Here is a 14,673-nt window from a genome sequence, read left to right as displayed (position 1 = left end):
GCGTTCATGAAGTTTTCGTCTTATCAGAAATAGGCCTTATTTATTCGAGGGCCACGCTTTTCGGGGGCTGCGCTTAAACGCAGTGAACCGTACGTAATCCGTCATAGTCTTTTTTCGTTTTGTTCATCAACGATTAGAAAGTGACACAAGTTAGATTTAAAGACGGATAGTTTTTTTTCCTTTTATGCGTTCAACGTTGGGAGAACGCTACCTAAACTCGACGCGCGAGAAGCCTGGATACGAGCATTTAGCAAAAAGCAGAAAAAGGAACTCGATTTGGTGTTTGGGTCAAAGTACCGGTTACGGACCCTTGGACCCTTGCGCTTCGTCAGCTGTCACTCGCGTTTCGCGCTCACCTCTGCGCGAAAGACGAACCGCCTGCGGAGGGGGCAGTGACCATATAATACTGACCTCACTGAATCATACTAACTTCCCCACTTTGATGATATTCATCCGAGCACTGCGATTTCAAAGGTAAACATTCAAACGCACTAACCAATCTTCGATTAAAAACCCTTGAATGCAGAGGTCAACTCAACGCGTAAATAAAACCGACTGGTTCTTTCTTGCCGGATCTCTGATGTAGACTGATGCTAATGCCAGAAGTCACTTGAAGTGGGAATTAAAGGTCGAGAGGGTTCAATAGTGTGTCCTAGGTATTTATATACCCAGCGCTGCACTATCAAGAGGCTGGCTCTTGATATCTCCTGCGACAAGGTTCACCATAGATGAACTGTACGCATGAAGAGGAGAAGAAGGAGAAACTTTGCGCCAAACCTTTCGGCAAGCTAATTAAAAACCTGTTTCGAAAAGACGCGCTTTTTGGCAATATCGTAAAATTCCGAAAATAAGCCCCTCATGTATAAGCCCTCCAAACTCGTAACACAAAAAACCCTCCGTTAAATCGCCCCTCCAAATATAAGCCGCCCGGGGGCTTGTACTTGGACATTGCTCTCAGACAAATGCAAAGTAAAACAAAGCAAAAACTGTAAATTTCCTTCCAACTTTAAGGCTGGTCCAATCGATTTTGAAACGCAAATTTCCCTCCGTAGATAAGCCCCTCCGAATATAAGCCCCTCCAAAAATAAGCCCCTCAAAAAGGGCCTTTGAAAAATATAAGCCCCGGGGCTTATTTTCGGAATTTTACGGTATCATTTGAACTTATTAAACGTTACACACACAAAAAAAGAAGACTCGCTGTTTTAATATTATGTCAACAGAGAAAAGAAAAATCTAATGGAGATCCACTTTCAACACACCATTTTTTCTAGGGGATGTTACCAAACTAGTTTCGTCTTCGTATGACCTCTTCAGTTGTACGCCACCCGATTATCAAGTAGGTAGGTATAAAGGGGTACCATTTTTCAATAGACGGTATTCGAAAGGGATTACTTTTCTGTCAATGGTATAAAAGGTTAGGAGTTGGACCTCGAGGCGGAACCCCCCTGTATGAAACTTTGTTGAGTAGCCCCGCTCCCCCTCTGGGACTGGTTGGGAAAGCAAACCTGTTACAATAATATCCCGCATTAAATGGCCATAAATCGGCTCCGGAACCACACAGGAAAGAAGAAACACACAACCCCGCACGCAACTTAAGCGAGGTTAGCCGATTTTTGTTTAAATCCATTCAGTTCACAATCGAAGGTTACAGAAATAATCGTTTTACACATTCAAATCCTTATATTTCGAACGTTACGCAGCAGTGCCGATGGTCATATTTCGAGCTTGGACCACCTGTGTTAACATCGGCGCTACTAATGCCTGAATGCATTGCCAATATCACAGACCCGGTTTTGCGGTTATTTTGTAAGTGCTTACTTTTTTACTGACAAGACAACCAATATAATATCCAAGGCTTTCAAAAGAATCATATCTCCACCGTGTGGACTAAACTAAACCCAGGTCGAAACACTGTCTCTTAAATTACTTTTATGTTTTGAAGTGGAAGGAGGTTAAATTAATTTTGACTCTTTATATAGCTACAATAGCAATTGACAGTAAGCTTGTTATGCACAGGAGAGTAAGAGAGGTCCAGTAATGTTTATGTTTACATATCCGTGAACGGAAAAATAGAGATACTACCAACAAGAAGGTGAAGTCATAAGTAACGGGACATGGAAATATTAAGCCCCTTTTCTGGAGTCCGAAATAGTGATATTTATTTCGGATCAAAATTTAGGTTTCTGGAGAAACTACCCACCTACCCCTCCCGTAAGCTAACATTAACACTTACTTCTTAACTAGGGCAAAATGTTAGCTTAGGGGAGGGGTAGGTGGCAGTTTTTTTTTTCATCGTGGTCATTCGTGGAGGACTACTGCCCTAAGGCCCTGTGCAGAACTAAGAAAATGGTTTTCATGTGCAAGGTAGCCTCCCAAGCTTGTAACGAAGCCCAGAGAACGACTGCTTTCGGCTATTAAACTGTGCTTTCAACCCGATTATCTGCTTCACATTTAGTAGCAATTACTTGCTTGGTCATAAAAGACTCTTGAACAGGTCTACTGATTTACAGCAGTAAGTTTAAAAATATATGCTTGTCAATGAATAAGTTATATGTTCATTTTTTTGTCTGCCATGACTACAAAGAGTAGAGTTACTTGGTGGATCATATGCGAAAGGCAAGTGAAACTTGGAATAAATTTATAGACTCAAAAGAATAAAATGACTCAATAAAGTACAAGCAAAGTTATCTCTTCTTGTTTTCTGTCTTTTTTGCAGTCTACACGATCTGACTTGACAGTGTCGCGATAAAAGAGACTTTAAATACGAAGGACAGAAGCGCTACTGGTCTCAGCTTGATGCAATACTTACACTGGGTAAAAAAAAAATCAGTCTACTCGTTCCATTGTTCCAAAGACAAAGGACGCTTTCCATTCAATCAAAACATTCCAAAATTTGGAAACAGTGGCAAATGATACAGAAATTTCCCGGAAAAGTTTCCATAAATTCCGGAACTGTTGAATATCCGAAATACGAACCATTCAACCGACTATTCTAGAAATTCCGGGAGCAAAGTTGAATGGCGGAAAGAAAACTTCCGGGAAAACGTTTTCCAAAAGTTGTTTCTTTTCAACACTCGAAGACAAATTTCGTTTCTCCGCGCGGCCAAGTAATGTCCTCTATATATGACATACATATCATACATTACGATCAAACTCTGCTCTTTCATTAAGTTTTGGAAATAACCCTTAATTTTGGGAGACGGTTTCCAATTAGCATCCAAGAAACCAAGCAAAAGGGTCGTTGTTTATTGCGAGGCTAGTTTCAAAACTCATTTTTCGATCTAAAAGCGAGCGCCTTCAAAATAAATAAACAAACGATATATATCCAAATAGAAGAAAGGCCAAATTAAACAGTCTCAGCTGGAGATATTTTAAGAAGAGGCCGATTCGTGTGTACTAAAATTAAAGAGGAGCTGCTAATTTCAAGAGTAGACAAGAACGGGTGTTTATAAAATGATTACCGGATACCGGGGAATGGTGGATTCAAAGATGCGGAAAGAAAAATATGTAGATGACTCAAAAATCTTAACTAAGAAGAATAAACTGCCGAAAAATGCGGATGGAAAAAAACAACCAAAACAAAGATGTAAGGTTTATGTTGTATGTTACAGAAGCAGCTTTATTATGGTACTACGATATTTGAATTGTGATAATAAATAGTGGGATTGGATATTTGGATCCAAAACGTACACGATAACATCAATCCGCTCATTTTAAACATGACAAGGATTGTGTAGCTGACCCCGCTGAATGATTATGGGACTGCGGTGTCAATTATGACAAGATAGCAAAATAACAGTTTTTCTTTGGGTTTTTACTATGACACCGTCCACACGTATCCAGATACCTTTGAAAACAGAGATTATTTTCCATTGTTTTTTAAAAAATACGCCTTCACACGTAGCGTAATCAAATCGTTTTCGCCCGTCCATACGAAAACGGTAAACAATAGAAATACGATAGCATTCCTCACAGAGCGTGCGTCATGCCAGAAGTTAATGGGGGATGACATTATCGTTCTCGAAAACTTCCGTTTTCGTCCGTCCACACGTAAACGAGTGGCCAGCGTTTTCAAAGATCTTCACTCACTCTGGAGAGCGTTTTTGAAAAGATGCGTTTTCGGTGACGTTTTCTCCGGATACGTGAGTACGGTAGGCCAGACCCGCCGGACAAAAATTCTCCGTTTTCAAACAAAAATGGATTCGTGTGGACGGGAGTAGTCATTCTTCAGCAAAATTAACCCCGTTGGTGCCTTCCCCTGCCTTCCGTATGCCTTCCCTTTATTAATATGTATAAGTGTCATTGTTTTTAATAAAGTTTTTAAAACGGTACCTCTCTTCTGGTTTTTAATTGCTAGCAATTATTAGTCGCGCGTTTCAATTGATCCTTGTATCCTTATCTAAAATTGTTTATATAATAATACGTCAAGGTGCTCCCTTGCGTCTTTCCTGTAGAGCTAATTTGTATTCAACTTTGGGCTTGGGAACTCGCATAAATAATTAACTGACTAACGGTGCGTGAAACGCTGAGACTGTAATAGTTTTTCATTTCCTTCAGATAGATAGGAGAAAACGTCAGACAAAATTGCAATAGAGAGTTTTCAGTTCTACTTTGTGTATGTGTCTTGTTTATATATATCCGAGTTTACCGCTAAATAAGATATAGTAAGCGGTTTCTCGCGTTGCTAGGTGATCGCTTCTCTTATTCCTATTTGCCTTTTAACAGACGTTCAAACCAGGCTCAAGTTACTTAACGGGCAAGCCTAGGCAAACCTATTGTTCCTATTGTGTTCTTCCAAAAGAAAAGAAACGACTACCCAGTTCATTATATATGGAGGAAGGCACTTAATAAGATATGGAGGAAGGCACTAAATTAGTATGCAGGAAGACACATACATATTAATAAAGGGAAGGCATACGGAAGGCAAGGAAAAGCAACTGACGGGGCCTATGTCACATTAATTTCACTCAAACATCCTATACCTTATAAACACTTTGGCTTAACTGCAGAATACCCTGCCACTCCAAAACACATCTAGAATCCGTGGCTACGCGGCTACGGAGCTACACCCCTAGGATGCTAAGTGGCTAAGTGGCTACGTGGCTACGTGGCTACGTGGCTACGGAGCTACAAAGCTACGCAGCTTAGTGGCCTGGCGACGGCTTGGTGACCTGGGCACAACATGAATATATCTCGTTCTTTAATCCATGACCCGAAACAAGCGCGCTACACATGAATATATCTCGTTCTTTAATCCATGACCCGAAACAAGCGCGCTAAACACGAATATATCTCGTTCTTTAAACCATGACCCGAAACAAGTGCCGTGGTTTCGGCTCATGGCTGCAAGATACAACTTATCACACACAATGCCCTCGATCAAAAGATCACATTATTTGGCCGCCTAAGCAACCAATAACTGCATGATATTTTCAATTCAACCAAAAAACTTTACTGAACATGATACATTTTCTTACGGTATATCCAAAACTCCTTTATTTAAATTTCAAACTCTTTCCGCAACACAGTTCTTGCAACACAGGGTATCATACAGCAAAACTGTGCCATATAATGTACAATACTTTCAATTAACACAACTCAAAGTTAAACGTGTTCATATTTGCTCTTACACTGCTTGAACCGATTCGATAAGATTCTGACATATTTTCAGGAAGTGCATTCTTCTGATTATTCAAATTTGTAAATTTTCTTAATGTCATTTAAAAACACCTTCCACAAATCTTCTCCACTGTGGATATATCGCCATTTGAACTCAGCTAGGTATGATGAGTAGTGTTCTTTTTTACGACCGTGCGTCGGAAGCTTCGCTTTCATTTGCCGCCAATGCCCTTCTATCTTGTTTGTATGGAAACCTTCCTCGTTAACGAACTCCACGGAGTGGTTTACCGTCTTATGGATGTACCCATGTTTTGAAAGATTTACGTACCCCTTCCAGCAATCGGACACAATTGTTGTTCCTGGTTCAATCCATTCTTTGATTAGATTTAGCAAAGTTTCCTCCCTCCTGTCTTCTACGGTCGCGATAAAACATTTTCGTGAATCTTCCTCGATGCCGCCAAAAACCCACTGACCCTCCACTACATGTCCACGATGGTACTTTCTCTTTCCAATTTTGCTTTCATCAATCTGAACCAGTTTCCCTGGACCGCCAATTTTCTCCCTTCCATCGAACAATGCCACCTCACATACTTCACGACAAAACATGTCCCAGTCAACCGCTGTGTGCGAGCCAAGTCCAAGCTGTTGTTTAATTTGCCACTGGTTTAAGTCCTGGCACCACCAGTACGTAAATTTCAACACCTCTTCAATTGTCATGTTCGAATTTTCAAACCAACTTCCTTCTCTGATGCTCCTCTCACATCTATGCCGCTTACCATTAATCTGCCTTCTACATTCCCAGATGTAGCCATCGGATCGGTCTCCCCGCCGAACCCAATTCATTTCCGATCCACACATAGTGCAATTTCTACTCGACGCAATCAGCCCTTCTTCTCTTAGCCATGACAGCGTGAACTCTCTGTCCCACAGGTAATCTCTTAGCAAATTTTCATATGATGTGAAGTTCTCTTGCTTCTCATTTCTTTGATAGCTTGCTTGAGTGCTGCCGCACTGAGTGCTTTGATCTTTTAAATCAGCTTTCGAACACCCAGTTTGCACTCCACGTCTTACGACGTACAACAGTATACATTTTCCAGAACAGCATAAACGACTGCAGAGCAAACAACTAATTATCTTAACATTGACCGGCATGTATTAGCCCTCACTGAGCGCCATTGAAATAACTCAAACAAAGAAACTGTATAAACGCTAATTTCTTTAATTTTCCCACCTCCTTTGAAGTGTGCACAGTCTTTGTTCCTGGCGCATATTACACCAAACTACAAACAATACCTTCAAATCTCTCTAACTTTTACACAACGCGGCTTCCGCAATTCAACAATTAACATCTTACATTATTATAAAAAAAACTATTCCCACAGAACAGCATAACCATATATTTTGCTTTTAAGAACGCATTTGTTGGTTTTTTTTTTAATCACAATTCGGACGCAGACGGCACATTAATGAAATTTATCAAAACAACTACAAACTAATCAAACAGTACTAACTGCAACTAAAGCGTTCACCGATTACTTCACACCCTTTGTTTAATCTCCTTACAATAACTTAATAGTCCCTTTGGGGATTCCTTTAGCTGCAGAATCGCTAAACTCAATGTAGAGCGCATCATTTGAGACAAACGCATCGTTCCAGAATGTCTACCCCGCGCCTTACGAAGCTTCGAAAACAACCAAACAGTACTTGGGCCCAACTTCAAAAACGCCTAATCGCACTTCTTGATCCATTTGAAACGCTTTTCCCTGCCGAAGTCTGGAGCTTTATTCTCAACAAGTCGCACTCTATTAGCACAAATCCTGGCTATGTTTCTTCCACTCTGATTACTACCACTGCGTTCATGGCTGGAACTGCAACTACACTGAAAACTGCAACACAAGAAATGCCACTCAACATCTATTCAATCTTCGTTGGCCCTCCAACAACTGGAAAATCACAAGCAATCAAGGAATGCGCTATATCACCCATGGCCAGTGTAACGGCAGAAGCAGATTCTGCAAGCCCTGTAATCCAGAAATGTACCTCGTCGGGACTGATAAAAACAGTCGCGGACAACAACAGAGGGTTCCTTTTGTCAGCCGAGATTTACGACGTCCTGTTCAAATTGCTAAAGTCTGACGAAGAAAATGCCACTGGCGATGTACAAGCGCTATGCCAACTGTTCTCTGGAGAAGAGGCCTCCTACCGGTATGCCACTGAAAAAACGCGGGAAATAGCAGCAAACACGCCTTTCTGCATCTTAGGGGCAACACAGATTCCATTTGCCGCCCGTCTAGTCGCCCTATTAGATCAAGGACACGGTCTTTTAGACCGATTTTTAATTACATTCCCAAAGTGCTTGCGTCCGACGCCAACGCAAACAAGCCAGGCAATCGAAGCCTTAAAAGAGAGCGGCCTTTCCAGCGTCGAAGACATATTCGTGGAGATTGCTCGCCTGCATCTTTCACGTTCCACTTACACTCTAGACCAAGAGGCCACAGAAACTGTGAACACTATAAACGAACAATTTATAGCCGAGGTAAATGAAGCCATCTTGGAAGGCACAAGTCCGCCCAAGACGAAAAAGATCGACATCATCCTCCGTGTTGCAGCATCGCTCCATATCTTTAACCACGTCACTGCGGAGCTGCTTGAAGGCAGGCAGCCCACACAGCCAGCAGACGAAATCGAAAAGTCTACACTTCTCTGCGCCATCGAATACGTAAATTGGGCTGAATCGCAGAAAGAAATTTTTGTTGAGGTAAGGGATATGAAATCTTTCTACCTTAAAATAACCCTTTTTATCTAGTTCAGGGGGTAGAGGAAGGGAAAGGAGTTTCTTAACAAATTATCAACACAGAACAGGGTAGGAATGAATGACTGGAGAAACGAAATTAGTCTCATTTTCTCAATGGCGATATAGCGGACGACGATAGGTCTTCCGATTAACATAATACAAAACAATAAATATTTCACCTTCCCTAAAAGACATTTCACAAGGAAAATTTCGAAAGCAAAACGAATCAGTCAGAAACTATTACATATTCATGTGTAGCGCGCTTGTTTCAGGTCATGAATAAAGAACGACATATATTCGTGTTCAGCGCGCTTGTTTCGCGTACAATCGATTCAGTGAAGTGTAATGACAAGTGAATCGATTCTTAAAGTTTTAATTACATATTCCTAAACATATTTTTTTCCAGTTCCTGAATGACCTCATGTCGCCCACGATGGATGAAACAAAAGGTCAGCCAACCTTGATGTCCATTCAAACCGCGTGTCTTCATTTTGGTGGTCCACTTCTCACCTGCCGGGCCTTCAAACAGTGCGGCCCACGTCCTCTGCGAGGAATCGCAAATTCTGAGTTCACGGAAGCAGTCAACGCCCTTGAGCAAGCAGGCCTAGGAAAGGTTCGTTCCGTCCAAGTACGATTTGCACCACATCCAGTTCAAGTGTTCATCAAGCAAAAACCTGAGAATGTCAACTGGCCCTCAGATTTATGCAGCCAAAACGACTATAGATCCAAGTACAATCAAAATGCCAACAAATGTATCTCTACCGCTATCAAGCGGGCATTGATCGATGCGAACTTCATTCCACAAGAAATGTTCCCAGATGTTTAGATATGTAACACTTGCAATGAACAGTACAGGAACACAATATTCGTGTAAGGAACATTTGATGCGTATTAGCATATAGTTATTTCACAGTTTCAAGATTTCTGTCAATTCACCATTTTCAATACATTTTTAAACAGCTACATTTATGATCTCATTTCATAACGAATACAATTTTCATGTAAATTTTTGTAATTTAAAGTGAACTTAGTCATTTTCATTGCGATTAATAATGTAAATAAACATTAGTAGTATCAAAAACTATGAAATTGTCTGGTCGCCTTACAAATACCACATTGGCCTCGTACTCTCTTAGCCCCGTAGCAACTTTTTATCCTCCTAGCCGGGTACACAATTACCCTTTTAAGTCCGTAGCCAAGTAGCTCCGTAGCCAAGCAGCTCCGTAGCCACGTAGCCACTTAGCCATGTAGCTACGTAGCCATGTAGCTCCGTAGCTCCGTAGCCACGTAGCCAAGTAGCTCCGTAGCTCCGTAGCTACGTAGCTCCGTAGCTCCGTAGCCACGTGGCCACGTAGCAACGTAGCCATGTAGCTACGTAGCTTTGTAGCTCCGTAGCCACGTAGCCAAGTAGCTCCGTAGCCACGTGGCCACGTAGCCATGTAGCTACGTAGCTTTGTAGCTCCGTAGCCACGTAGCCAAGTAGCTCCGTAGCTCCGTAGCTACGTAGCTATGTACCTTTGTAGCTCCGTAGCTACGTAGCCACCTAGCCATGTAGCTACGTAGCTACGTAGCTATGTACCTTTGTAGCTCCGTAGCCACGTAGCTACGTAGCCACCTAGCCATGTAGCCACGTAGCCATGTACCGACTTAGCATCCTCGCCCTGTGTAACTCGTCAGCTTTGTGGCCAAGTAGCCACTATTTTCAGAGGTGCAACTTTCCAGTGGCAGGGTATTCTGCAGTTACACTTTTTTACACGTATTTAGGGAGAATAAACTCTTATCTTACAGTTTGGTGAAATATCCCCGTAATGCTGGATGAAAGCGTTTAAATAAGAACTTGATAAACTAAGCAAAAGTGCCGTTGTTTATTGCGAGGTTAGTCTCAAAACAATTTTTTGATCTACAAGCGAGCGTCTTCAAAACAAATAAATAATATTTTTTATATAACCACTAATGAAATACCAGGTGAGCTCTCGCGCCAAAACATGATATCTTTACGCGTCAGAACACGTTATCTTCACTTGACTATGAAAAGATCACTGTTGCTATGGCTACATAAAAATCGCGCCTTTCACTGCAAAAATGATGCCCTCACACGTAAGATATTTTTCAACTTCGTATCTCCGCGCGGCCATGTAGTATCCTCTATGTGCAACTGGCTAAACTAAATAGTCTCAGTTGGAGACATTTTAAGGAAGAGTCTATAATACATTTTCATCCAGTTTGTCTGATGAAGCTATGGTAACCGTTTTTCCACATCTTTTTTTAATAATAGCGACATAATAGGTCAAACCTAGGAGGTATAAGTCCTGATAATCCAATCTGGCCACTTTAAACTAATCAAAAAAGGTAAAGTTGCATGCTCATAAGAATAAGAGGAAAAACGAATTTATTTTTGTAAAACGGAGAAGACGAATCTGGTAAATTTAATTCTAGGAATGAATGTACCGAAAAACGTAAAATATCTCTTAGAGCTTATAATTTTTGTTTACTTTTCTAAAGAACCTTTTTAGACAATAAATAATATTTCAGCTGTTAAATTTTGACTTCCGTTGTTTCAATTCTTAATTGTGTGGTTGGTGAACCTTTTAACTAAAGATGACAACGAACACAGAGTTTGATAGTTTGCATATTGATTGGAGAGTCATCCCATGGCCCAAAAAGTCTACTAAAAGTTACAAAAAGAAGTTGAATTTAATTCAAGCTGCAAGTTTTATTTTTCAGACAAAAAATAATCTATGTCCTATGCTAAGTTTTGACTACCTGCATGTCTGAATGCTAAATTGATCCTATTACTAAAGGTAAAATTCAACAAACCTGTTGAAAATTTACTCTAAGCACGTGTTGGCTTTCAGATATTCTTTGCATCGGTTTCTTGGCCAAAAAAAGGAATTCTTATTGGCTTTACATGTTACATCCGCTCCCTTTAGAAAGGGCTGTACAGCTGTGCAAAGGCTTCGCAGGGGGGCTTTCAATGGCCAATAAACAAGAAAAGAAGCAGGATACGCCAAGCTATGGAGTAGTTTTTATTTAAACCTACTAAACTGCATGAGTACAGTTTAGACCCCTTTCGGTTGTGAGGGCATGCTGGGTAATCAGAACCTACTAAACTGTATGTGTACAATTTAGTGTATAATTCGGACAGCTAAGCATGAACTCAACGGCGAACGCGTCAAGCGAGTTTTGGAAGTGCTCCACTTTAGTTAATTCCAAAGCTTTTAAAATTGGAGGAACCGTTGCCTTCTGTCTGATCCTTCTTGTTTCAATTGCCGGAAATTCTCTCATTGTAATGCTCGTTTATAAAACGCCGAACTTAAGAAAACCCATAAATTATTTCATCGCAAACATGGCCTCGTCCGATTTGCTGTTTATACTTTTCACTTGCCCTTGGTTCATCGCAAGGTTGTACACATCACGGATTATCGGTGGCCAGTTTGGCCAGGCTTTCTGTAAGCTTAACACCTTCTTTCTAAACGTTTCTGCAATCGTCTCGATTCAAAATCTGATTCTGATAGCGGTGGATCGATTTGGAGCCGTGGTATTTCCACTCCGTTCCCCACTCATCAGATCCAAGTTGTGCCCCTTCTTTATTCCCGCGACCTGGATAGTTGCAGTAGCTGTCAGTTCGCCATTCTTCTTTGCTGCCAAACTGGTTGAAAACTCAGGAAGAATGCAGTGTGATCCAAACGCCGGATGGAAGGAAGCATTCGGGGAGTCCTTGTCCTATCAAGAGTTTAAACTAGTGATCTATATCTTGTTTATCTACATCCCTGTGCTGTTGTTAGTCATCCTTTACTCCTTCATCCTTGTCAAACTCAAGGCACAGGTACACCCAGGTCAACATTGGTCCAACATTGAACAACAACGACAAAGAAGAAACAGAAACGTGCTTCATATGTCCATTGCTATCATTTCAGTGTTTGTGTTTTGCTGGTTACCATTCATTACAAATGTTTTAATCGATAATTATCGGAGCAGTTTCATGTATTTTTCCTGTAGTTTCTGGCTATACTTTCATGTCACCTCTTATGTAGCTGCCGCTAACTGCGCCTTCAACCCGATTATCTGCTTCACTTTTAGTAGAAATTACCGGCTTGGTCTTAAAAGCCTCATAAACAGTTCTTCTGGTGTACAGCAGTAAGTTTAAAAATATCAGCGCTTGTGATTAAGTAGTATGAGCTGAATATGTTCATTGTTTATCTGCCGTAACGACAAGAATAGTGACTTGGTGTGTCTCAATGGTGTAACATAAGAGTTTGTAACCCAAGTAAAACTTAGAATAAATGTATAGACTCAAAGGAATAAAATGGCTCAATAAATGACAAGCAATTTTATCTTAAGTGGTCTTGTTTTCTGGGTTTTGTTTGTAAATTTAGGCGCGATTTAAGCAGTTTTACTGACACGATGGCAGCGGAAGAAATTTGTGAACAAACGAATACTTATTGGTTATATATTATTGGTTGTTGGTTACTGATATGCCAGCCTTATAACGCCAAAAAGACTTCATATAATCAGTTAAATATAAAACCAGTCAAACTTCGCTGAATGATTTCATTATAAGGTTTGAGTTTGGACGATTCAGTGTTAAGTATGAAAAACATGGCAATATAACACTAGTCTTTGGTTTTTCTAATATCAAATTACTATGACTCAAACATTCTGTTGCTTTTAAACATTTTTTACACATATTTGGTACGAATAAACAGCTTCGTTTCATTCAGGTTTCGAAATATCCCCTTAATGCTGGGTGACAGAGTTTCAATTACCATTCGAGAAACCAAGTACATTAGTAGTGTGGTTGTTTATTGCGAGGCTAGTTTCAAAATCTCATTTGTCGATCTAAAAGTAAGCGCCTTCAAAATAACTAAATAGACAAGAAATATCCAAATAGAAGAAAGTCTAAATGAAACAGTCTCAGCTGAAAATATATTTAAAGAAGAGACCAATTAAAATGAGCACAAAAACTAAAGAGGAGGTGCCAATTTTATTAGAGCAGTGCAGCTGACTTCGCTGAATGATTTTATCAGGTTAAAGACGTCACTGTCAAAGCATGGAAAATATAGGAAGATCACTCTTTTTCTTTTGGATTTTACTGTATCAGGTTAATTTCACTCAAAATTCCTGTTACTTATACAGACTTTTTTTCAGCACTGTCGCAATAAACGATCAATGATTACTCCTGAAGCCTGAACTCCTGTGATTAGTAATAGACTTTTTTTCAGACATATTTTGCAAGAATTAACTCTTATCTTACAAATTTTTCGAAATATCCCCATAATACTGGATGACAGCGTTTACATATTAGAAGAAGTTCCGTTTTTTATCGCGATGGTAATTTCAAAGGCAGGATTTTGAGCTCGATAAGCTCCAAAATCACACTAACGAGTAAAAAAGGAGGAGAAGAGGAAAGAGAGAGGAGGGGAAAAAGGAGGTGAAGAGAGACAGCAATGGTCTCACCCTTAGTTTTTATGATGACTGAAAACAACTGTTAGACAGAAAAGATTCATTTGGCGGTAACGTTTTCAATAATCCGGATAGATATGCAAATAGACCCCTTTCGGTTGTGAGGGCATGCTGGGTAATCAGGACAGGATGGTGGGGAATCGGCAGAAGTTTGTATGGAAATTCAGAGTCAACTAATTCTTCCTACTTGAATATATTCGTTACTTTCTTCTTGCAAACTTTAACTAATGACCTTAAAGAAACGATACACTAAATGTGGAGTGCACAGCAGTCCTTTAACGGTTTTTACAAAATTTGACATCTTCCATACATTTTCTGTAATTTTTATGTTGTCAGCAAATGTATGGAAGGACTCAGGTTTTTCAAAAAGCAACAAAGGACTGCTATGTACTCCAGGTTTAGTGAGTAGCTTCTTTAATCTCATTTGTTACATTTTTTCAAACGGAGAGAGACAAATGTTTTCAATTACCAAACTTCTGATTTTTCCACCATCTTGTCCTGATCACCCATTATGCCATCGCACCCGTAAAGGGGTTTATAGACGAAAAGCTTAAGTAAACAGTTTCAGATGAAGACATTTTAAAATTAACCCTCGGATGTACAAGGGAGGGAGGGTGGATGCCACCCCTGTAAAGTTTTTCTGAGTTTTTTCTTAGGGGGTTAAACATCAGCACCTGACTTTTTCAGTAGCTGTACATTTTTCACTCACACGCACTTTGAGACAAGTTCCAAAGTTCCACTTCGCAAACACTGGCTAACAGAGGTTATAATCATCGGCATACATTAGTAAATTACAC

At 40.3% G+C, this 14,673-nt stretch overlaps 3 protein-coding genes across 3 annotated transcripts in view; 1 reads left to right on the top strand and 2 right to left on the bottom strand.

The window, feature by feature from the left end:
- LOC140938407 (uncharacterized) overlaps positions 1-14,673 on the top strand; it is a 78,402-nt gene that overhangs the window by 19,281 nt on the left and 44,448 nt on the right. The gene's annotated exons all lie outside the window — the stretch shown is intronic.
- Positions 1-14,673, bottom strand: part of LOC140938356 (centromere protein W-like) — a 48,453-nt gene that overhangs the window by 20,983 nt on the left and 12,797 nt on the right. The window lies entirely within an intron of this gene.
- LOC140938355 (uncharacterized) lies at positions 5,546-6,695 on the bottom strand. Its single transcript, XM_073387841.1, has one exon. It carries the CDS (start codon positions 6,475-6,477, stop codon positions 5,689-5,691), a length of 789 nt encoding a protein of 262 aa, XP_073243942.1. The 5' UTR covers positions 6,478-6,695; the 3' UTR covers positions 5,546-5,688.

Source organism: Porites lutea, chromosome 5 (genome assembly GCF_958299795.1).
Source record: "Porites lutea chromosome 5, jaPorLute2.1, whole genome shotgun sequence".
In the NCBI taxonomy this organism is placed as follows: domain Eukaryota; kingdom Metazoa; phylum Cnidaria; class Anthozoa; order Scleractinia; family Poritidae; genus Porites; species Porites lutea.
This window is presented reverse-complemented; position numbering and strand designations above follow the sequence as displayed.